The sequence below is a fragment of the Gymnoscopelus braueri genome, assembly GCF_963280865.1.
Source record: "Gymnoscopelus braueri genome assembly, chromosome: 24".
NCBI lineage: Eukaryota > Metazoa > Chordata > Actinopteri > Myctophiformes > Myctophidae > Gymnoscopelus > Gymnoscopelus braueri.
The window spans coordinates 12063814-12089014 of NC_137626.1; the positions used below are offsets into that span (position 1 = coordinate 12063814).

Genomic DNA, 25201 nt, shown 5'->3' on the forward strand with positions numbered 1-25201 from the left:
AATAATTCATAAATAACAACCTTATGATATCATTGTGTCATTCAACTCATTCGAGGCTGTATTGTCTATTCATTTGGGTAAACAAGAGCATATCTACTGTGTGTGTGTGTGTGTGTGTGTGTGTGTGTGTGTGTGTGTGTGTGTGTGTGTGTGTGTGTGTGTGTGTGTGTGTGTGTGTGTGTGTGTGTGTGTGTGTGTGTGTGTGTGTGTGTGTGTGTGTGTGTGTGTTGCTGAGAGAAGAGGGGTGCATTTGGTAGCTTGAAGTTGAATTCATCAACAATGGTAGTTGTGTTTGTTTGGATTTTGTTCTTGACATGATCAGACGTGATGCCTGCAGTAAAACACATTGCTGATAAACTGCAGCTCAGGCTGAAATGGAAGAAGCTTTGATTGACATTCATTAACCATACATACCGCTTGTATCATTTTATACATGTGGAACATCCGTTACTATTACTGCAGTGTACTGTACATACATGTTGAATAGTGTGTTTTTGACAACAATACATAAACATTTAGCTCAGACAGAGCTCAACAACTAAATGTAAACTGACATGCAGTGTCAGCATAGAGCAGTTTGACGTCACAGATGTTTTTCTAGTTGAGTTTGGAGGAAGAGAAAACACCCTCAGATGAACTCAGACACTCGACATTGATGGATGTGAAGAAGCAGCGTCTCCTCTGCAGATGAAGGTAAAAAGTCTCTTTGACTAAAGGTGACTCTCCACCAAACAGACTACTTCAGACTACAACATACTGGTAGTGTGTTGGCAAAAGTTGGCATTTAATTCAGCAAAAGCAGTCGGCCGATGCGCACATTGTTGTTGTCTGGTGAATTCACCTTGTTGCCTTAAGAGCTGGCAGGCTGGCCTGCAAGATCTGGCCAGTGTTGCCAGGTCTGTTATTCTAAGTGACTTTGGGCTTGTATTCCTGTAAGTTGCTTGTAAATATTCATAGTTGCAGGTTGCTTTTGTTTGGGCTTCTTTCTGAAGTGTAGTTGCTTATTTGGGCTTGCTTTTTTTTTTTAAATAGCTGATGTAATAGGGCTCAAGTGGTGAAACTGGTCGTTTCTTTTGGACTTGTTTTCATCGACCTTGTCGCTTGTTTATCTCACAGAATCTGGCAAAACTGTCAACTCAGACAAAAACAAACAAGAAGCATTTTTGCGCTATCTTAGCCTACTGCTGTGCTTTGGAGTTGATCGATTGGTATAGGAATTGAGAGTTGAGATTGAGAATATGGTATCTAGTTCAAATGTGCAATGGGCAAATGTCTCTGGCTTATTTAGGCTTGCTTCTGTTTGTCCCAAGTGTCTTTCCAAGTTCTCTTTCTTCACCATCACTGTGCAGTTCTCGTTGACGAGACAAATACTTAGAATTCTGATGACATCGCAGTTCCATGTATGGTACAAAAATACATATGGCTGAGATTTCAGTTCCTTATTAATCTTTCTCAGTTCTCTGTCTGCTGGAAAGGTCAAATGATTTGTGGTTTGTCAGAAAGTGCCTTTCCAAGTTCCCTTTCTTCACCATCACTGCATAGTTGCAATTCATGTCTTTTGACTCATGACATCTGTTCCCAAACTCGCACTGATGTCTTGTCTCATTAGATGTGGTTGAAAAATAGTAGTAGCTTAATGAACAGTTAACACACATATACCATTGATATGCTGCCCGGGTCAATCCTGTGTTAATTCACACTGCCCCACTCATTTGTTGGGGTTCACATTCAAACCAGCACACCTGAACATGGTAGGACGGAGGACGATATGAATGCATGTTTTTGTCAGGGTTTTCAAATTGCTCCACAATGGACAAGCTAACTTGTTTTCTGTTTGTTTGTCAAGGTAGGCTACTGTACAGTTTCAAGAGTTGTGGTTTCCGTTAAGGTGAACAAGTATTCGATGTTGATGAGAAAGTCTATGCATAGGTAGTATGATGTAATGTATGCCAGTGGAACAATGAAAAGAATAAGGCAGCTATTAACATTACTTCCAGGTGTCTGTCTTGTCTTGCATCCTCACCTGATGCAATCATGTACGGGTACCAATACGACAAATCTCCAGCAACATATTAATGAGCATGACTTCATCCGGACACTTTACGAGTCACCAAAATCATTCAAACAAATTCTTTAAAAAGATTATTGTGAATATTTAGGATAGATAGTACACATTATAACCAATATACAAAATGTGCCATGGACATGTCTTGCACGGCCATGTTTATCCGTGTACGGACATGTTGATGACCCCTGTCTACAACAGAATCAAGTTAGAACGCACAGTTATTTGCAAGCTTGTTTTAAAAGCAACGGTTCAAAATGAAACCATGTAATTGTTGCATTTTGAACCTATCCTCCTAATAGTTGGCTTTCCACTTGTAAATCTCTCTCATTGTCTCTTTTCCAGCAAGATATGTTTTTAAGCCTGTTAAAATAACATGAGAAATATCCCCAGCCTACAGCAGGTTAATAACAAAATGATAGGCAGTATTAGGCCTATGGACGAATATGACATCAAGGCATTTAATAGCAACTTAAGTAATACGTTGCTATTAATCCCCCCCACCGCCCGTCCCACATTGTCCCACACATGCGGTACTTCTGTCCCTCAAATGAACAGTTTGGATCTGGTCACCCTAGAATTCACCAGTAGGCATTATTACATGTTTGATAAGATAAATAATAAAACAATTAATGCAGTTGATTCAGAACGCTGCTGCCCGAGTAGGCTACTAATTCCAAGAAAGTGGAGCATATCACTCCAGTGGTTAAAGGGATATTTCACTTTCAAACATGTTTTTGGTCTTTTTAACGTCTACTCAGGCTTTAATGAACACCCCAGACAGTTTTTAAATTGCTTGATTCAATATTTAGATATCTGATATTCATTTGATCAGACACACCCCCTTTGTATACGAATCCATTGTAACTTCAAACTCCATTTTAACCATGATAGATTCATTGAAAACACCCGTCCTTGGTTCTGGTGACTGATATTGTCCTTCTAATACGTCAGGGGCCGTGTTTTTTCAATTACTTTTTTCATTCATTTTATTATATCATTTTCATTTTCCAGGCTTGTGTGCTCACAAAAAGCCTGAGTAGACTTTAAAAAGACATTTTTGAAAGTGAAATATCCCTTTAAGTCTTTACACTGGCTCCCTGTAGCTAAGTAAAATAATACAATTTCAAAAATATTACTGTTGATCTATAAAGCAGTGAATGGTCTTCTAGGGCCAGAATACATCTCTGACCCTGTACGATATCATGAACTATCCAGAGCTTTTTTTTTTTTTTTTTCTTTGTTTGATGTTTTGTGTAAAGCACGTTGAATTGCCTTGTTGATGAAATTGTATTGCATTACGTAATACAACTCTATCAAAGCATGATCAATCCATACGGTCAGAACAATGATTCAGTCTTGCATGGTGTTTACAGTAATTGAAACAAACTGTTTTGTGGAGCTGAAGGCCACACTAGCCGTGTTTCTGCAGGCTTCCCCCTCCGCTCGCCTCTTTGTTACATCTTGTATGGGTGTGTATAGGATCAAAGTATTTAGAGCTGGTTCCTCAGTCATTTCTATGTTTTTATAGGTGTTTCTGCAGGCTTTGTATAACGTAGTGGTTCTACAAGCAAGCACATCAGTGCATGCAGTGCAGGTGGTTTAACCAGAGTTATAAGGTCCTATAAATTCATTGTGAAAACATTACAGCAATTCATTGATGTAATATCCGATCGGTGGCCATTTGCTCATAGAGTTATAATGTATCAGAGTGCAATACACCTCCCAAGAAAGATTTAACTGGTCAGTGAAACAGTAAATCCAGGACCGAGATTGGCCGCTGCTCAAGCAGTGAATGACGGGGGCGGGTCCGGGAGTTGGGGGAAAGATTTAACTGGTCAGTGAAACAGTAAATCCAGGACCGTGATTGGCCGCTGCTCAAGCAGTGAATGCAGGACCGTGATTGGTCGCCCAAGTAGTGAATGGAGGACCGCGATTCGCCGCCCAAGCAGAGAATTAAGGACCACAAGAAGTGAATGCAGGACCGTGATTGGCTGCCCAGAAGAGACAAAGAAGTTACTGCAGGCGCCACCGTGCCCTCTCACCTCTCATCTTGTGTAATCCTGGATAGCGCCTTCAAATTTGACATCAGTTCCGTTGTAAAAGCTAGCTTCTTTCAACTCAGACTTCTCGCCAAGGTTAAGGCCTATCTCCCCTGACCACAATTAGAAATAGCTATTCATGCCTTCATTTCCTCACAACTCGATTACTGCAATTCCCTCTACACCGGCTTAGAACAGTCATCTCTCAGGCGCCTACAGCTGGTCCAAAATGCTGCGGCCCGCCTTCTTACTGGCACTAAAAGACTTGAGCTTATCAGTCCTGTCCTGGCCTCACTTCACTGGCTCCCGGTCAATTTTAGATATTAATTTTAAGGTCTTTTTATTTGCTTTTAAATCTCAACATGGGCTAGCTCCACTATACCTCGCTGAGCTTATAGAACCATACTTTCCAGCCAGGGCCCTAAGGTCTGCTGATCAGTCATTACTGATCGTCCCACCAACCAATAAAAGGACCAGGGGTGGCCGCGCTTTTGCTGCTGCCGCCCCCGCACTTTGGAACAACCTCCCTCTCCCCATCCGATCTGCCAGTCCATTGGGGTTTTCAGATCCCTCCTTAAAACCCACATATTCTCTCTGGCTTTTAATTGCCCTTGATCCACTACTGTGTCTTAACAATGTACTGTATTTGTCTGTGCGCCTATGGCGCTTATTGAATTGCGTTGATGCTTTGTTTGTCTCAACCTTGTACAGCACTTTGGTCAGCTTCCGTTGTTTTTAAATGTGCTTTATAAATAAAGTTTGATTTGATTTGATCTTGTAGCAGCTGTCTAAAGTTTTCAGTTCAAAGGAACTGTGAGTAGGCTACAGACAATACTTTAATTGAGGATTTCAAATAAACTCCAACAAGGGTCAAATAAACTCCAACAAACAAAGTGGTTTGTGAAGCTAAACTGATTTTTTTCCTTTGGACTGGATGTGTCCTTCATGTTAGAATCATTTAGAAATGAAAGCTGAGTGATCCACTGCTTCTTTCTCTTTTTCATCTGTGACACTAGGAATCAGTCAGTTAGACGTTAGTTTTGTTACTATTGTTTGATTGAAGTGTCACTGATAGGCCTGTCACAATTATGATATAATCGCCTTCATAATCCTTTCCATGTTGCAAAATGTTCATATTCAAAAGTAGTGGAAATAGCTGATCTATAAGCTCACAATGTATCGTAATGCGACACGTTGTGAGCTTGTAGATCGGCTATATCCACTACTTTAAAATATATATATATATACTGTATATATATATAAAATAAAAAATATATAAAATGATTAAATATGGCCTATTTTGGCCATAGTATATTATTTATTTTTATTATTGGTATCATTCATTTCTTCGTATATTTAAGTTATTTGCCATATTATGCAATTTTTGTTCACAAAGCCTAAAAGCTACATTCCAAAAGACAATTCCAATCAATTGCTAATCGCAATTATTTGTAAGACAATGGTCAAGTGTAATTTCATGATGGTGACAGCCCTTCTAGTGATCTGAACTGATCTAGGATCTGATCCTTATACTCCTTACTATTGGTTGATTGTAACCGTTGTAAACACTGTGTTTCTCTCTCTCCACCCCCTGCCACTCAGGTTGAAGAGTGCATCGCTGCATGACAGGCTGAAATCTCACAGTGGATGCGTGCGCATGCCATTCAGATTGCCAGCATTTCACAAGCAGGCTCTTCCTCCCCACCACAGACTGATACTGTCACGATCTTGGCCTCTGCCCCTGCTCTGTGTCCCCCTCCCTGTCCAGTTTTTGCCCCTAATGTGACTCTGTCCTTGTGCCCAGTGTGTTCTTGCCCTCGTTCTGTGTGGCCCTGATCGAGAGGACTGGTTCCACCTGGGCACCCAGCTGTGGTCCGTCTGAGTTAATGAGACTGTCAGGTTACTTAAGATGGGGTGGCCATAGCTGAGTGATTAGTGAGCCCGCCTGGGCAACCCCCATAGCCGCGGGAAGACCTTTTAGGTTAGGGGTGCGGTATGCGCACCTCATGCGCGCGCATGCATGAGTACCCCCCACGCGCGGTTCTGGGCGGATTGGGTTCGTTTTTTCCCCAGTTTTTGGTTTCTTTATTTCGGTTTTAGGGTTAGTATTAGGGTTAGAGTTATGTTATTGAATTCTTATTTTTGCCTGATTTTACCGATTTATTACCTGGGGGAGGGGGGGGGCGGTCGCACCCCCAGCACCCCTACTTCCTGTGGTACTGGCAACCCCTGGTTTTCGCAGGTTCAATTCCAGGCCAGGCTAGCAACGTGTTGATGTGTGTCATCAACACATCAACATGGAAGATGGCGCCAGTGTGTTTGGCTGCTCGTCTACTGCTCTCGCTTTGGTTTGTGTTCCTGCTGTGTCTAAGCCTTGGCACTGTTCAGATTAAGTCTCTGCTGGTGTACGATCGCCAATCCCTCCTGGACATCCGACAAAATGCCATGTTTAGTGGTTCATTTTGCCACAATGGACAAAAAACCGCGCCGCCGCTCCTAACAGGAATCTTTCCGAGTCGTTCCCCCGCCGCCTAGGAGGAAACGGCTCCGCCGCCGTGGCAAACGGAGCGGCAAGTTGGTGAAACTGAAAGCCCTGGCATGCTTTTCGTCCTTTTCTTACGTGAAACCTGGATTATCGTCTCCATCCGCCCTGCCGCAACGACTCTGGGACCCCAGCGCGACCTGCCTCGCTCCGGTTGCCAGCCTGGAGGTGCTATCCCAGCCTGGCCGCCCCTGTGCTCCTCGGCCCGGGAGACGCGGGGTGAATCCCCGCAATCTGCGGTCGCTGACCCGCGCTCCTATTTCCTCCGGATCAAAGGCTCCAGCTCCTGTCAGGATTGGCCTGGTGAATGCCAGATCGCTGACAAACAAAACGTTTATCCTGAGGGATTTCTTCAGCTCCCGCGCCCTGGATCTCCTCTGTGTGACAGAGACGTGGATGGCGGCGGGTGAGTGCAGCGCTCTCGTTGAACTGTTGCCGGCCGGCTGTTCCTACTTCAACACCCCGCGCCCCTCGGGCCGGCAGGGGGGGGGAACAGCGGTCATCTATAAGGATGATATCAAATGCAAGCAATGCTCTGCTTCTTTCTCCAGTTTTGAAGTGACAGTGTTTGAGGTGGGTCGTATTGAGCCTGTTTTGTGCGCACTCATTTATCGACCCCCTAAATACAACAAGGATTTTGTGACTGATTTCTCCAATTTCCTGGCTGGAATATTGCCCAACTATGATCGAGTGTTGATTCTCGGGGATCTGAATATACATGTCTGCTGCCCTGACAAACCGATGGTGAAGGACTTCCTAAACCTTATTGAATCGTTTAACATGGTGCAGAATGTGTCTGGTCCCACTCATGAACGTGGACATACGTTAGATCTCGTTATCTCGTATGGGCTGCCTATACTTAACCTAGAGATCTGTGATACTGTTTTCTCTGATCATAGCCCTGTTCTGTTTGATGTTGTTCTCTCTTGTACTGAGATTAGTTCTAGGGCTCCTGCTAGACTCTGTCGGACTCTTAACCCCCGCACTGCTAGTCGCTTTTCAGCTGCCTTTGAACAGCTTTGTGTCCCGTCTGTCTCGGCTGTTCCCATAGAGGAACTATGCTCCTGGTTTAACTCCTCGTGTGGGACCATAATGGACTCTGTGGCCCCATTGAAATCCAAGTTGCCCAGGGCAAAGCCCGAGCCCTGGTTTAATGACAGAACCCGTGCAGCTAGACAGGAGTGCCGAAAAGCAGAACGTAAATGGAAGAAGGACAAGCTGCAGGTTTCTTCTCAGATTTTAAAGGAATCCTGGCTCTCCTACCAGAACACTGTCAAAGAGGCAAAAAGAGATCACCTAGCGAATATTATTGAGTCTAACCGTCTTAATCCACGTGTACTATATCAAACTATTGACTCTGTTCTTAATATCGCTCAGCCCGTCTGTTTTGAATCACCTGACATTTGTAATGACTTCCTGCACTTTTTCATTGACAAGGTGGTAAATACAAGGGCCCTCATCTCTGCTCCTGCCTCTGACCCCTCTGTTTGTGTCCCATGTCCCGCCGTGCTCAGCTCCTTCGAACCTGTAACATTGTCCTTTTTGGAGGATGTAGTCAGCCACATGAAGGCCTCAGGTTCACCTCACGACGTCATCCCGGCCCGCCTCTTTAAAGAGGTTTTCCCCAGCATAGCACACATGGTACTAGAAATCATAAATGGCAGTCTCTTTTCTGGTCTTGTTCCCACATGTTTTAAACATGCTGTAGTGCAACCACTGCTTAAGAAGCCAGGCCTCGACCCCACTGTGTTGGCTCATTTCCGGCCCATATCGAAATTGCCGTTTATCTCTAAGATATTAGAGAAGGTTGTCTATGCCCAGCTCCAGTCTTTTCTAGAGGAGCATAATATCCCTGAGGTCTTCCAGTCTGGCTTTAAAACCCGGCATAGTACCGAGTCCGCCCTAGTAAGGGTATTTAATGACATCCTCCTAGCTAATGATGCGGGCGACTATGTCATTCTCGTCCTGTTGGACCTGACGGCTGCATTTGACACAGTGGACCACAACGTCCTGCTCTGGCGTTTGCAGCACCTAGTGAGTATCTGTGGCACTGCGCTAGGGTGGTTCAGGTCCTACCTGACAGGCAGAACCATGTCTGTCAGCGCCGCTGGCTCAGAATCCTCCCCGGCTCCGTTGTCCTATGGTGTTCCACAGGGCTCAATTTTAGCTGCGGTGCTCTTCTCTTTATATCTCCTGCCGCTAGGGTCCATCCTCAGGAAACATGGCATTTCATTCCATTTGTATGCTGATGACAGCCAGATCTACGTCCCCCTGAAGAAGAAAGACGCTGCTCCTCTTCTCTCTTGCCTGGACGACATTAAAGCCTGGATGGCCCTAAGCTTTCTAAGCTTTAACGAAAAGAAAACTGAGGTGGTGGTGTTTGCCCCAAATGGTTCTTGTAACCGCCCTCCATTTGATCTAGGCCCCCTGGCTCAGTTTGTGAAGCCAACAGTCTCCAACCTGGGTTTTAAAATGGACAACGAGTTTAAGTTAGATCGCCAAATTAGTTCAGTGGTGAAGTCTAGCTTTTTTCACTTGAGACAGCTGGCCAAAGTAAAACCCTTTTTAACCACACAGCACTTTGAGACAGTAATCCATGCATTTATTACTTCTCGGCTGTATTACTGTAACGCCCTCTATCTTGGAGCCAGTCAATCTTCCCTTGCACGCCTCCAGTTAATACAGAATGCTGCTGCCCGTCTTCTAACTGGCACGCGCAAGAGAGAGCATATAACTCCCATCCTCGCCTCTCTCCACTGGCTGCCCGTGCACTTTAGAATCCAGTTCAAGGTTCTGCTTTTTACCTTTAAATCATTAAGTGGTCTCGCCCCTCCATACCTCTCTGAGCTCCTCCACCCCTACTCTCCTGCCCGCTCCCTCAGGTCAGCTGACCAGATGCTGCTGGAGGTTCCGAGGGCGAAGCGGAAGCTTAGAGGGGACAGAGCTTTTTCGGTCGCGGCCCCCAAGCTCTGGAACGACCTTCCCCTGCAGATTAGGCAAGCCCCTTCTCTGGCCATTTTTAAAACCTCTCTTAAAACGCACTTTTATTCTTTGGCTTTTAACATAGCATGAGACCTCTGATCGACCCTGTGCTGCCCCCCCCCCTCGGTTTTTCTTGTTTTGTGTGTTGTCATTGTATACTGTGTTTTTAGCTACTGTTTTACTTATTACCTATGCACTGTACAGCACTTTGTGGCAGCTGTGGTTGTTTGAAATGTGCTCTATAAATAAAGTTGAGTTGAGTTGAGTTGAGTGTCCCTGAGCAAGACTCTTCACGCCTAATTGCTCCCTGAGTGTGGTAGAATAGACCATATTCACACGGCGGCCATATTGGAAATTAACATTGAAAGTGCCGCCACCCGGGGGGGCTACTTTCATTGACTTCATAGAAACATGGCCGCCGTGTGAATATGGTCTATGGCTGCTCACTGCTAATAGTAGTTATAGGATGGGTAAATGCAGTGTACGAATTTCACCTATGTGCATACATATATGTATGTGCTGCATACTTATACAGTGACAAAGAACTCTGCAAGGAGTGGGGACTAAATTATTATGAATTATTATGTGCTGTGTGCTCAGTTAAGTTGCTTCTTCGTTGTTTGTTTGTTGCCATGTGCTCTGTTCCTACTCCAGTTTCTGTTTTTGAGAGTATTTCTAAGTTTTGCCCTGCAAGGTGTACCTGAGATTTCAGTTAAGAGGTTTCAGTATGCCAACTTTGTTTGTGTCAAGAGTGTTTTCTGCATTTTGGGTACATTCCATCCCCAGGATGAGCGTGACTAATTCAGTGATTGTCAACAGGTCCTGATATCCTGATTGGCTGCATTTCCCTCTAGTCACCTCCAGACCCACCCACAGTACTGTCCCCACCTGTCACATGTGTCACATGTGCTCTCTGCTCATGGATCTGTATGCAGGTATGTGATGTCTCACACCTACGCTATGTTGCTGTCACACTGGCTTAAATAGTGTGCTAAATGTACTGTAATAAAACATAAAACATCTAAAACGTCACAATTAACATACATTATAACAATGACAATCACAGTATGACACATTCAATCAGGATTGATTGATTGATTGACATTTTGTATTCACAAAATAAAGAAATATGAGACAGATATGAATAAATAATATAGTCATCATATCTCTGTACAATACTGATGAAGGTAAAGAAATACTTATTTTTCAATATCTCCTCTGCAGATGAGGGTTAAATTTGACTTGATCTGGACGTGAATTCACCAGGTAAAGATACTAAAAGGGACATTTACAATTGTTTGGATGAGTAGTTTATGTGACATTACAATGTATAGGCCTACTATGGCTGTATTGCTGCAGGAAATAATTGTATATGATAATGGTGATCATTGAAAACATATTTGATACATACAGATCATTGATGTTTGAACAGTATTGCTTTGCATAATTACAACTCTGGAAGTTTAATGTGCTGCTACAGGATGATAGAGATGAAGCATTCTAAAATTGTGGAATATTTTCAACATTTTCTCAGGAACATTTGTTCCTTGATTTGTGGTCTAATTGTACTTTCAGTAACATTGATTTATTGTTTTATTTCCAGTGCTGGAAGATCAACAGCAGGTAACAATACACTGTTACTAAACCTTACTAAACCATGGTGAGTCTCAGAGCTGTCTGACAGCTTGAATGAATTTAACCCATTAAGACATGAGGCCGTCTTCTAAATCCAAACAGTGTTCTGAAAAAAACGTATGTTTCTATATCAGGGGTGCTCCATTTTTTCATGTCAAGAACCCCGCAAAAGTATTATGTATTTGTCCGCCGGCCCCCATCTCATGTTCCAGGGACCCATAAAAGCAAAGATTTGAGTTAAAACGTTATAACAAATATATAAATACAAAGATGTGCACACATTTTTACGATTTTTCAAAAATAGCAGATCTGCAAACTCATAGCGCGGCACGAAGTGAGTTTGTATATCTGCTATTTTTGAATAGCCAACCAATGGGTTACAGTAACAGATGGCTGTGTGTATTTTCAGAGAATGTTCATTTTAATGATCCAACTGATCATTTTGTTCTGACTTGGACCAAATGGAACTATTGTTGTATACTTTAAGTTCCTGTATTTACCAGTATCACAATGACAACAATGTTTTAAAGAAGAAAAGGGGGGGGGGTTTACTCACAACCCACTGTTTGGGAGACAGTGATCTGTGGGGGGTCTTTGGTCTAATGGGCGGCAGTGGCTCAGGGGTAGAGTGGCCGGGTAGAGTGAACTGGAAACCCCAAGGTTCCCAGTTCGATCCCAGGTTCCCCCACAGTTAGTGTCGAAGTGTCCTTGAGCAAGACACTGAACCCCTAATTGCTCCCGATGAGCAGGTTGGTGCCTTGCATGGTTTCCTCCGCCATCTGTGTGTGAATGTGTGTGTGAATGGGTGAATGTAATGCACAATCTAATCTATGTAAAGCGCTTTGGATAAAAGCGCTATACAAATGCACCATTTACCATTTAATGGGCAGAGAAAGTAGGCTGTGCCTGTGCTAACAATTCACATTAAACTACAAACTAGCACCATGCTGCCATTTGCTACAGTATATGGATAGATATACCCTTTAAAATGCAAAGCCATCACAGTCCTGGTTTTCTTTTGGTGAAATAGTATGATAACAAAATAATATGCATATTCTACATAAGGTATTACATGAATAAATACATAAACTAACAAACTATTACAATTATTAAATTAAATGAATTATTCCTTATGTTCTTTGATATGTTATGCAGTGATGCCAATATAATACTTGTGTTATTCAGACCTGACTGAGCGCCAGATTCGCGCACGCAATCTGTGTTGCCAGCTGTAGATTGTAGATTGCCAGCATGCATAAATCGGTACACATGATCTCTGGAGTCAAGTGATACCACAATGCAGAAGTTGGCAACAGATGAACTTCCTGATTCGCTGATTTTCCCTTCTTGTCACCTCCAGACCAACCGCCGTATACTGTCCCCATCTGTCACATGTGCTTTCTGCTTATGAATCTGTATGCAGGTATGTGATGTCTCACACCTACGCTATGTTTTTGTCACGCTGGCTTAAAGTGTGTGCTATATGCTGTAAACATAAAACAGCAACATCTAAAACATCCCATTTAACATGCAGTATAGTATGACAATCACAATATGACATTGACATTTTTTATTCTCAAAATAAAGAAATGTGAGACGGATATGAATACATTAAATATGCATAGCATCCAGGAGTCATCATATCTCTGTACAATACTGATGAAGGTGAAGAATATGATCTTATTTTTCAATGTCTCCTCTGCAGATGAGGGTCAAATTTGACTTGATCTGGCTGTGAATTCACCAGGTAAAGATACTAAAAAGGAAAATTACAATTGTTTTAATGAGTAGTTCATGTGACATTACAATGTATACTGTATTACTGCAGGAAATAATTGTATACGATAATGGTGATAGTTTAAAAACATATTTGATACATACCGACCGTACAGATTAATGTTTGATGAATAAACAACATTTGTTCCTTGACTTGTGGTCTAAACGTACTTTCGGTAACATTGATCCATTGTTTTATTTTCAGTGTTGGAAGATAGAATCAACAACAGGTAACAATAGACTGTTACTAAACCTCATTCCATTGGTGAGTCATGCATGATGTGAATTTAACAGATGAACGTTTCCTTCATTAAGTGAACAAAACACCCTCACCTCCCCAGGACTGAAACACACCATTCCACACACCCTTTTAACCACATTCCATGTTTCAACTGTAGCTTACTTCAAAACAAGCACAGATTGTGTACAGGCCATGACGGTGAATGAAGTCATGTGGTTGTTTGATATACAGCACATATAGGAATAATATATGACGGTGTGATGAAGCTTGATGTAATGTAGCTCATGGGACATATAGAGGGAAAGATGCACAATATCTGTAAAATATTGTAGCCTTTATTGGAGGCGTGTCTTAGGGGTTTGATGCAATATGCCCACCACAGGGCTCCGGTCAGAGAGCATGAGTCAAAGATGACACGATGATGACATTTTATGGTTTTTTATATAAAGTTGGAGGTTGCACAGACATAGATGGTAATTGTATGAATGGTATCTGAAATAGCAGAAATAATAAACCGATAAGGATATGGAGAAATGGCATGAAATTAATATCCTATGATAAATGTCATACAGCACAAGTAGCACAGTAGTTGCATGTTTAGCACATTTGTACTAGACTGTACACAATGAATGCACATATTGATGTGAATTGAGAATTACTGTAAACATTTATATTATAAACACTTATTTATAATACTTTCAAACTTTAGCTTAGAACCACCGGTAATTATAAGGAAATAAGCAGCACCCACATTTATCACTGTAATGAGCCATGAACTCATATTTTAATTAGCTTAGGGTAACATAGCATGCTCACACACACAGGATATGTCCTGTTAGCTTAGCCACTGAAACTCAGCATAGCAGATACATGCCCAAAAACGAACTTTTTAGGGAATATGTAGATGAATTCTGACAATTAACTGTTACAACATGAATTAATATTGCACTGTATGAACAAACAATGAGCTTACTTCCTCAAGAACACATTCTGTCATCATGTTTGCCTGTGTAGCTGCATATGAACTGCACAGCAACTGGGGTCCTCTCTTACTAGGAGTGCCCAAACAGAAGCCTAAACTGAAGTGCAAAAATGGGTCCTCAGACTAGGGTGCCTGAAGTCGGCCTGCACTAAATATAATAACTAAAATATAATATTATATGGGGCGGCCATAGTTGAGTGGTTAGTGAGCCCGCCTAGGGAGCCAGAGGCCCTGGTTGCCCCAGGTACGATTCCAGGCCACGCCAGCATATGTGTCGATGAAATGAAATTTGTCCCTGAGCAAGACTCTTAACCCCTAATTGCTCACAGGCCCTCATTGGAAACAAGCCCGCAAGGACTTTCATGAACGTCCTGTTAAAAGGAATTATCCTTAATAGGCAAATAAAGGTGGCTATGGGAATTTTGTACAATATCCTTGTATGACATCACAGCAATGTATACTACTACTACTATTACTAATAATGATAATGATGATGATTATAATAATACTATAGATGCATCGTTGTTGTTTTTATTATTATTATTATCTAGCTACTAAAATTGAAATGCCAAGCCATGTTCGTCAGGGGTCTGCCAGAGCACAAGAGCACTCCAACTACCTCATAGCGTAGGGGCTTAGGGGCGTTGAGGCGTAGGAACTGGAACTGTATAGGGTAAAACAGGGACGCCTGCTGCGTCGCCATGGAGACATGGACAAAACACATCACTGCACTTTCGGACACGCAAAGCCAACAATCAACGCTTTGTTTGAGCAGAACTGTAGCAACAGCTAATTATTTAATGTGCTTGCCTTACTTTCTTTACTTCATATGAAGTCACGCTGCTTATTTCATTACTTCAGTGTGGACTTCAGTTGTGTGAGTCGGTGTCTCTTGGTGTCGAAAAAAAAAATGCAAAAAGCGGCCTCCTGGTGGCGCTATAACGGGCCCATGTGAAAAATTTGGGCCAGAGGTTCTGAATTGACATCCAGGGGGTGTGTGTGCACAGTTTCACTGCGATCAAGCCAACGGTGCCGGAGATTAACTGTTCACAGACGGACGGCGTGACACACACACACACACACACACACACACACACACGGACGGACGGACGGACGGACGGACAGGGTGCAAAACATAGTCTCGGCCATGCCTTTCGGCCTGTCGGAGACAACATCTCTTGCAGGGACCCAAACGTAAAAAAATATATGATGAATTAACCACTTAAGCCCACCCCTATTTCAAATGTGAAAATAGCTGATCCACAAGTGCACAGCGCATCACGGTGCGACACATGAGCTGTTGTTTTCACTACTTTGTCTTTGTACTTTGGCTCGGCCATGCCTGTCCGTCCGTCTGTCTGTCCGTCCGTCTGTCCCTGTGTGTGTGGTTCGGTGTGTGAACAGCTAATCTCTGGCACCGTTGGCATGATGGCAGCGAAACTGTGCACACACACTCCCTGGATTCCAGAGCAGAACCTCTGCCCCAAAGTTTTCACAGGGGCCTGTTATAGCGTCACCAGGAGGCCAATTTTTTCTAAACACATTTTTTTTACAGTACTCCTACAGATTTTGTCCAAACATCACGCAAATCGGTACGCAGTATCTCTATAGTCATTAAACAAAGCTGGTCTTTCAGATTTTTCATATTCCATCCTGATTAGCTAAGATTGGCTTCCAAAGTTTGCAGGAGTGCTCTGTTTTGAACAAAATGCCTCAAATCATGAACACAGTGTGCAATTTCCGTGACATTTTGCACGCACATTCCCACTAGGCAGAGGAAGAAATGCCACTTGTCGCTGTGAAACTGCGCACACACACTCCCTGGATGCCACAGCAGAACCTCTGTGTTCTAAGACATATTTTTGATCTTCCTGCCATTTTCCAATAACTGTGTGTGTGTGTGTGTGTGTGTGTGTGTGTGTGTGTGTGTGTGTGTGTGTGTGTGTGTGTGTGTGTGTGTGTGTGTGTGTGTGTGTGTGTGTGTGTGTGTGTGTGTGTGTGTGTGTGTGTGTGTGTGTGTGTGTGTGTGTGCTGACGACTAAAGGTGGAGGCTGAAGGCTTCTTGTGGTTTTAACACTTAAACATACATATTGCAAAACATATTCAGGAAATGCATGTACGTATAGGTGTGTGTGCGTGCGTGCATGCGTGTGCGCGTGTGTCTTTTTTACTAAAGCATGCATGGGTCCACTTTATGTGTACATCCTGGGTTGAAGTTATATTGTGTTGGAACTTGTATTTATTTTACCAAAATCAAATCAAATCATAAAGTCAAATCAGCTTAACATTAATTTAAAAAACATTGTTTTGCTTGCGTGCTGATGTTGATTTGTTCTTCCATCAGGGTTCTCGCATTTGCCACAGACTGCATCTGCACCGGACGCTGCAGAGACACACAAAAAAAGGTGTGAAGACAATAGTTACAGACTAAACTTCTCTGAGGGGAAACAGACACAGGTTTTTGAAAAACAAACGGTTTGTTGCAGAAACCATGATTTGTATTTACCCGTTTACCCTGTTTGTCGATCATGAGTCCATTTATGCTTAATTGAAAAAATCTTTGTTTCTACATCAAACAGAGACATTTGTAGCATTTGTTTTACCCCCTATGGGTGGAAGTGAAATTCTGATTTAGATTCAGATTCAGGTTCAGCTTATTGTCACTTAGATGCACTTTGGTAACATGTGAAAATCTTAAGCTGGGAAGCTCATAATAACAACAAATCACTTTTGGCCCTGCAGTATGTTGTTTAGAGGCCGCTTCGACGTGTGATGCAAATGTGGGGCAGATTGGACGCTGCGTGCCTGATTTATGGCATTTTGTTTAGCTCCCGTAAACTTTAGAAGGAACAGAATTGAAACATTTGGATCCTATACAGTATGACTCAAGAGATATGTACTGATTTGTGTACATTTTGGATGAAATCTGCAGGAGTAGTAGCAAAAAGTGTGTTGTGAAGAAAACGTGAAATGGACGAAAATCTAATCAATAGGCTGCATCATGATCCAAGGAATCCAGGGGATTTTTATTTATTAATTGTACAACCTACGGGTTAACAGTTATAGGCCATAACATGCAGCCTTTTATAGCGCCACCACAAGGCCGATTTGATAAATTTGGGGTGGAGGTTCTTTCTTGGCGGACAGGGGCGAAACCATAATTTCTGCCTCCCGTCCATTATATTATTATTATTATTAATAATAATATTAATAATAATAAATTGCAGGCGTTTGAAGCGGTTGGGAAGGGGATCTAAGAGTTGCTGTGCATGTGTGCAGCTCATGCACATTTCCTTTTGGGGTTTTGTTCTGCTATTAACGTCTGTCATGAACTTCAGTTCATCTCTGTGCTGTACAGCTGCAACACCATGGACAAGGGACCTAATGATTGGGTAAATCAACACTTTTAAAACTTTGATCGGCTGCCATATATCATCCATTAGTTTGAGTAGTAGCATTTGGTCATAGATTTGAGCCTTTTCTCTTTTGTTTATAATATTTCCCTTATAAATGTTGATTCAAAGAGTGGTGTTTTGTTGTTGTTGATGAAGATTTTATTTGTTAGTTTGCAGTATACCATTTGTTTTGCCAGGACAAAAAGGGGCAATAAGGAACTTTGGCCTATTATATAGTATAAACGTATAAATTAAAATGGAATATGCCAAAAATGCTGTTGCAGTATACCATTTGTTTTGCCAGGACAAAAAGGGGCAATAAGGAACTTTGGCCTATTATATAGTATAAAAGTATAAATTAAAATGGCATATGCCAAAAATGCTTATAAAATGCTTTCAACATTGTATAATCACCATTATAAGCGTTAGTCAATATTCATAAAGCTTTATAACAACAATCGTAACAAAGAAATAATTTTATAATGACTTGTATGTCTATCAGAATACTTTCCTGAATTTCCTTTTGAACAGGATCATATAGTGTATTATAATTCTCATAGTTGTTGTAATACATTATAATAATGTTATAATGCATTATAATCACTGTTGTAATGCAATGTATAGTGTGATTATGTGAAGTCACTATAAATTTTCTTTTGGGGGGGGGGGGGGGGGGGTGCATTCAGAACAACACAAAACTTTGCTCCCTACACCTCTGTGAATGTAATTATTTTACCTAAAGTAGACCACCATCATGTGGCTGCTGAACGAAAACATGCAGAGGAAAAGGTATTTGCAGCTTTGTTTTCTTTTTGGATTTGTTTCTGTAGAGTGATGGAAAGCATACAGTGGACGAAGACTTCTTTGCCGAATGGGACGAATATATCGAGAGCAGTACTTTTAATTATAGGGACATGGTGACATCTTATGGTGACCTTGGGACGGTATGTGACAGTAATGTCAGCAATGTCTTTCTAATACATTTATTCAAGTGACCAGTTGTGAAATGAGCCACATTTGTTACCACTGACAAACTCAGTATGTAACAACATATAACACAGTTTATAACATGATCAAATATGATATAATGTTATCAGCCAAATTAATTTGTTTATTCATTAATGCCTAAAATAGTGAATTAATATGCAAAATGTTATTTTATATTCCATTAGTGTGTAATTATGTGTAAAACCTTTACCAGTATAGTAGCAGTGTCTGGAGACGTGGATATTCTAGTTCTTACCCCAACAACCCTGCATGCTGTCGATTCATACGCTGTTTAAAAAGGCTTTTTTATGTTAAGGAAAACAAACCACCTAATAATTATAAAATAGCCCCCTCATGACCGATATTTTAGTGGATGTTCAGATGAATTTGAGCTTTTCTTTTTTTGTTAGTTCTTTACCCTTACAGATGATCTTGTCAACTGCAGTGAGCATACAATGAGCATATGACCTGCATATGTGGCTTAATGCAAATTAAAGGAATATTTCACACAATTTTTTTCGATCCATTACTCACCCTGTGATGGCTTGAATACAAGGAGAATTTTCTTTTGTATCATATAATAAAATATCATATCATTCCTTTATGGTTGGGTTAGAGGTCACAGGGCCATCTTGTCAATAGTAAGCAAACAGTGCCGACATGTGGCTGAACGAAAACATACATAATGCACACTGGGAAAATTAACATGCAGCTTTGTTTCCTTTTGGATTTGTTTTTGTAGGTATGTGACAGTAATGAGACCATGTATTTTGAGACGACGTTCATCCCAGTTCTGTACACAATAGCTCTGGTAATTGGTCTGCTGGGGAACGGACTGCTCCTGTGGGTTCTGGTTCAGAAGAGGCGGGACTGGAATGTGACGGACACCTTTATCCTCCACCTGGGTGTGGCTGATACCCTGCTGCTGGTGACCCTTCCCTTCTGGGCTGCACAGTCCGCTCAGGAACAGGGGTGGAGCTTTGGGACCCCCCTGTGCAAGATCATCGGAGCAATATTCACGGTAACGATTGCTGAGTATATGACAGGAAAGAAGTACTAGGACAGACCTGAGAGCATTGTTAAACCAGTTGGATTATCATCCACCATGGCATCCAACTCCCTCTCTACGCACTATTCCACACTTGACTTAATTTGTTTAAAATACCAGGAAACAAGCACAGCAACACCCTGAAAGAAGATGGGGCGCATTTTTGTTTAGCTATTGGGGAGAGAGTTTTTTTATGGAGTGTAGACTATTATTTCTTGTCAAATCACCAGACAAAGTGTAGACCATGGTCGATGCACTTTGTACTGTAATCTGTTAAGTGTGCACCAATATATATTTATACACATATATCATATACACATTTCTGAGAAAAGGAGAAGGCTTGCAGTTGACTTGAGCCTATATGTGCTCTGGTTTGGTAACACTCCATCATTTCTTTGTTCCTCTGGTCTTTCTTTCTTCACTTTGTCTCTCCCCAGATCAACTTCTACTGTGGGATCTTCCTGCTGACCTGTATCAGTCTGGACTGCTACCTGTCCATCGTCCACGCTGCCCAGATGTTCTCCCGCAAGAAGGCCTGGTTGGTTCATTCCAGCTGCCTGTCAGTCTGGCTCCTCTCCCTGATCCTCAGCATCCCCGACTGGATCTTCCTGCAGGCCGTGAAAGATGATAGACGAGGAGACAAGACAGAGTGCATTCGCGACTACCAGCTCTTCTCCCAGTCAACGACTGTATGGTCCCGTATGCTCTACCACATTGTGGGCTTCCTGCTGCCATCAGCTGTCCTGATATTCTGCTACGCCAGCATCCTGCTGCAACTGCAGCGAGGCTCCCAGGGCCTCCAGAAGCAGAGTGCTGTCAGGGTCATCCTTGCCCTGGTGGCGGTCTTCTTCCTCTGCTGGACACCTTACAACATCACCCTCATGGTGGACACACTTCAGTCCAACATGTCCTTGTCCAGTGGCAACAACTTGACCTGCAGCAGCAGGACTTCTCTGGAAAAAGCCATGACTGACACCTCCACCCTGGGTTACATCCACTGCAGCCTCAACCCCGTGCTCTATGTCTTAATGAGCGTAAAGTTCCGCCGTCACCCACTGAGCATTTTTCGGGCTATTAGCCGCTTAAATGACGTCTAAATGTCACCTAGCCGTCTAGGCTAAATCCGGTTTATGAGTGGTCTAGAATTTAAAGTTTTTTCAACGTCTAAACCTAGCCTAGACGTTGTTTCAACGTCATTTGAACGGCTAGATATAAATATATAACCGTTCAAATGACGTTGAAACAACGTCTAAGCTTAGCCTAGACGTCGAAAAAACTTTCATTTTTAGACCTGTCATAAAACAATTTTAGCCTAGACGTTATTTAGACGTCTAATAGCCCGAAAAATGCTCAGTGGGTTAAACCCTATTATAGACTATAGACGTTGTTTAGACGTCATGTAAACGTCTATTTAATAAGGATATTAATATACTTATAATTAAATCAGATGTTTAAATAACATCTAAACAACTTGTAGGCATTATATACCTTTAAGATCTATCAAATTATTCACACGAAACCTATATGAATGCATTTAAATGCAGATGCAGGTTCTCTACAAAAAATACCTGATGGACCACATTTAAACCGTTTTGCTTACCTTAGTAGTAGTGTAGTCCCATGATGTTCTGATAATTTGTTTACATTATGTTGTTATCTTTCTGGATCTTTGAAATAGGTTGCAGTGTAACACTAATGTTTTTGATTGATTGAATTTGTTATTAGGCAAAAAAATGTAAAACAACACAGTTACATTTATAATGGTTTTGTCTAAAAGGTCCGGCCAAAAAAGTCCTTGCGGGCTTGTTTCCGTTGGGGTCCTTGAATTAATTTCATAGACATATATAGTAGCAACCAAACAGTTCAAAAATCAACATAAGAATACAGAGGAAAAAATATCTACCACTATGTACAAAAAAGGCATGAGAAAATAAAAAATTATATACAAAAAAAAGCATTAGAAAATAAACAAATATGTACAAAAAAAGGGGAGGGGGGGGTCGTCTGTCTACAGGGAAACTGGTACTAGCTCCTCTTTAGGCCTCCAGAAAGATGAGTTTTTAGGGCTGTTTTGAATGGGCCCAGCGAACTGCATTTTTTGAGGGATGGGGTTAGACTATTCCATTCCTTGGGTGCTATAGAAGGAGAATTTTTTTGTTTTATGGGTGGGTGGTACCAGATTGTTGTTTACGCTCCCTCTAGTTTTGTGACTGTGGGTGTCACTAACTTTTTCGAGGTAATTATACAGATATGCGGGTATAGGGGGCATTTCGGGCAAATCTGCATTTACAATTTTGAAGACCAGTCCCATTTTTAGTTGTTTAACCCTGTCTTCCACCCTGAGCCAGCCTAGGCTGGCAAAGTGAGTGGGAGAGAGGTGGGTCATGGGCCCCAGTCCGAGAAGTAGTCGAATCAGTTTGGTATGTCATGCTCTTTATTGTACAAGTAAGACGCGCGAACGCGGGAAGCGAACGCCAAAAAAATTCAATAATAATGAAAAGAAATCATCTAAAAAAAAGTAACCAATAAAAAAATATATAAAAAATAGAAAAAAAATCTGCGTTAAAAGGAGCATCTTAGAAAAATACAAATTCACAAAAAAAAAACTTTGAATGTTTTTGAACAATTCAACAAAGTGTTTGAAGTGCCTGTTTCACCCACTTCCGGGGGGCGGAGCAAAAATCCGAGGCCGAAACATTTGTTCGTAGACCCCCACTTAGGGGGGGTAGAAAAAGTTTCGGAGCGATTCGGGCACTTTTCATTTAACATGGGGTTTCAATGGGGAGTTTTTAGGAGCCTTCTCCGGGGCGTGGCTTCCGGGGGAAGGGGCGGGCTTAAACGCAACCTTGACAGGCGTGTTCAGTTTTCAAAGACCTTTCATTTGATGTATGGTACGTCTATATTGGACATTTACTTGGCTGCACACAGGGCTGAGGATTTGAGCCACACATACTGCACACAGAGATACAGAGACATACTGCACACAGAGATGACACAACCCGAGCACGGTTTCATAGTAAGCTCCACTTGTTCCGCTGCGTTCGCAACCAATGGATAAAAACATTTTTCTTAATGTTAACATTGATCTACTCTGAACATAACTATCCTTCAACTGTAATTTCAATCACAATACATATTAAAACTAAAAAAACATACCAAAGCTTGTACAATCGTTCTTTAATTTCTGCACCTCTTAATGCTTTAAGCCATTAAGACCTGTCATGTTAGATTTTAAACACTTTAATACATCTTATACTTGAGCTATTCAAAAATAGCAGATCTACAAGCTCATAGCACGGTACTCGCCGCTAGTCGATCTGCTATATTTTTGTTTTAACAATCTTGAACATTTTTGCAAATCTTTGAATGTATGTTTTTACCTCAAATCTTTGCTTTGCCTAGACTTGAGTTATAAATGTATATATATATTTATTCAAAGATTTACACTTTTTTTTTATATCTTAAAAAAATAGAAGATCTACAAGCTCTTAACGCGGCACCGAGTTCCGCGCTATGAGCTTGTATATCTGCTATTTTTTGAATAGCCAAAGAAAGTTTTAACAAAATGTTTTGAACAAATAATAACATTGGCCCCAAGACGTTTTTAAGTTGCTTGATTCAGTATTTAGATATTTGATATTCATTTTATCAGACAGGCCCCCTTCCTATACAAACCCATTGTAACTTCAAACTCCATTTTAACCATGTTAGATTCATCTAAAACACCTGTCCTTGGTTCTGGTGACTGATATTGTCTTTCTAATATGTGAGGAGACAGTGTTTTTTCAATTATTTTTTCATTTATTATATAACTTTTTTTGGAAAATGAAAAAAAATTATTACAATAAAATTGTATTAGGAGGGCAGGATGAGTCACCAGAACCAAGGACGGGTGTTTTTGATGAATCTAACATGTTACTGCCAATTGGTTTGCTAAGTTAATTTAAGTGGCATTAATTAGAGCTGTAAAATGGGGCCCTGATTTTACATATAAAATGTTAATTCTGATATAAATGCACCATTTACCATTTACTATTGCAAAATATGCTGTTATTCTGTGAAAAGCCTTCAGGACCAGGTCCATGTCAACATGTCAACTTGCTGAAGTGCACAAGGTACTATATTTCCCTGAGTTTAACTTAAGGCAGAATTGGGCAGCAATCATCATGAAGCAATTGCAGTCTTACTGTGCATCTGTCTCCAGTCATCACTTTAGGTTGGGGGAAAAAGTGCATTTGCAACAACAATAAAATAAAACGATGTGTTAACCATTTAACTGTTGGTATTAACTGGTTACACATTAATCAGTTACCGGTTAAACAGTTAACCATGACATTTTTGTCCTCAGTCCTGTGGCCCCAATTCATCTTTCAATTTTGTCCCCCTGTCTCATCTAGTTGTTGAATACCTCTGCCATATACTGTAAAAATGTATTAAAACTGTGCATTATAACCCTATGTCTGTATCTGATCCGATCACTTTACAATGGCTCAGGATCGAATAAACATTTTTTCACCCTAAAATATTGCTCTTCTAAAATAAATCCAGCCATAACAGCTTACATTACATTACATTACAGCTTACAAACAGACTGATGTCCTTCAAAAAAGAGTTTTGGAACAGGTCCAGTCTTTTCCCCGCGATGGCCCTTGATATACAATGTGTGCTTGGCATTGCCTGTAGCATAATGAATCCACTGGATATTCCTAAATTGTCTCTGTATCAAAAACGGAAAAGCTAATTGTTGCTGCTATAGGTACTCCATTTGAGGAGCGGTACTTTATGACCAAAAATACCAACTAACTGCTATTCATTCATTCATTCATTCATTATTTTATCTCAAGGTCTATTCTCACACACCAATGCATTGTTGTATTCAGAGACTGAAACATTGTATAGATTAAAATGGGTTGTTAATGCTATGTAAAATATAACAATGACCAAAAACATCCCAGGTAGTAAGTTTCAGGTTGAAAACCACTACTGTATCCAATACCATACAATACAAAATACATAATGTTGTTTAATAACACTCAGGCCTGATATGATTGAAATGACATGACATTACTATACGTTCAACAGGATGCTGCTGACGGCTTGACTTCAGAAAAAATGTATGCAGAAAAAGGTGAGTTTTTTCTGTCCTTGATACAGTTCAATGCTTGAGACCAGTGTGTAGGTTGTTGGCTAGTGCTGCATTATGTTGGCCAGGTTGTCCATCCTCAATATCTTATTCCAAAACTATTGGTCCGTGAGCCAGGACCCCAAATATGGGGTCATTTGTATCAACTGGGGGGATTCATTCTCATATTGATTTTTGTGTAGGTACACACCCCTAGTGCTAGGAAAAATGTGATAATAGCCTTGCATCTGTGGTAGCTTTCTGTATGTTGAAAAAGAATAAAGTCTGCACACAGGACATATATGTCCTGATGAAGGCCTGAAAAAAAAAAAGAAGCTTTTTGCATCTACCAGTGTGCAGACTTTATTCTTTTTCATTATACTT

At 41.3% G+C, this 25201-nt stretch overlaps 1 protein-coding gene across 2 annotated transcripts; it reads left to right on the plus strand.

Moving 5' to 3' along the window:
* The first annotated feature begins 647 nt into the window (after positions 1–647).
* On the plus strand, positions 648–24159 carry LOC308080706 (C-X-C chemokine receptor type 3-like). 2 transcript variants are annotated; one of them, XM_080422654.1, is made up of 12 exons: positions 648–693; positions 10451–10566; positions 10856–10897; positions 11235–11254; positions 12627–12689; positions 12972–13013; positions 13248–13272; positions 16610–16670; positions 17604–17657; positions 18491–18604; positions 19390–19668; positions 20133–24159. In XM_080422654.1, exons 9-12 carry the CDS (start codon positions 17634–17636, stop codon positions 20790–20792), a joined length of 1077 nt encoding a protein of 358 aa, XP_080278780.1. In that variant the 5' UTR covers positions 648–693; positions 10451–10566; positions 10856–10897; positions 11235–11254; positions 12627–12689; positions 12972–13013; positions 13248–13272; positions 16610–16670; positions 17604–17633; the 3' UTR covers positions 20793–24159. The 2 variants fall into 2 exon arrangements, with proteins under 2 accessions (XP_080278780.1, XP_080278779.1); XM_080422653.1 differs by lacking the exons at positions 648–693; positions 10451–10566; positions 10856–10897; ... (3 more) ...; positions 13248–13272; positions 16610–16670 and having other exon boundaries at positions 17375–17657.
* The last annotated feature ends 1042 nt before the right edge of the window (positions 24160–25201 follow it).

Excerpts from the sequence above, each read along its gene's own strand:
- LOC308080706 (XM_080422653.1), top strand. The coding sequence starts at position 17,535 with ATGTGTGCAGCTCATGCACATTTCCTTTTGGGGTTTTGTTCTGCTATT. Across the intron at positions 17,658-18,490 it reads ACAAGGGACCTAATGATTGG|AGTGATGGAAAGCATACAGT; the intron begins GTAAATCAACAC and ends TTGTTTCTGTAG. Across the intron at positions 18,605-19,389 it reads CTTATGGTGACCTTGGGACG|GTATGTGACAGTAATGAGAC; the intron begins GTATGTGACAGT and ends TTGTTTTTGTAG.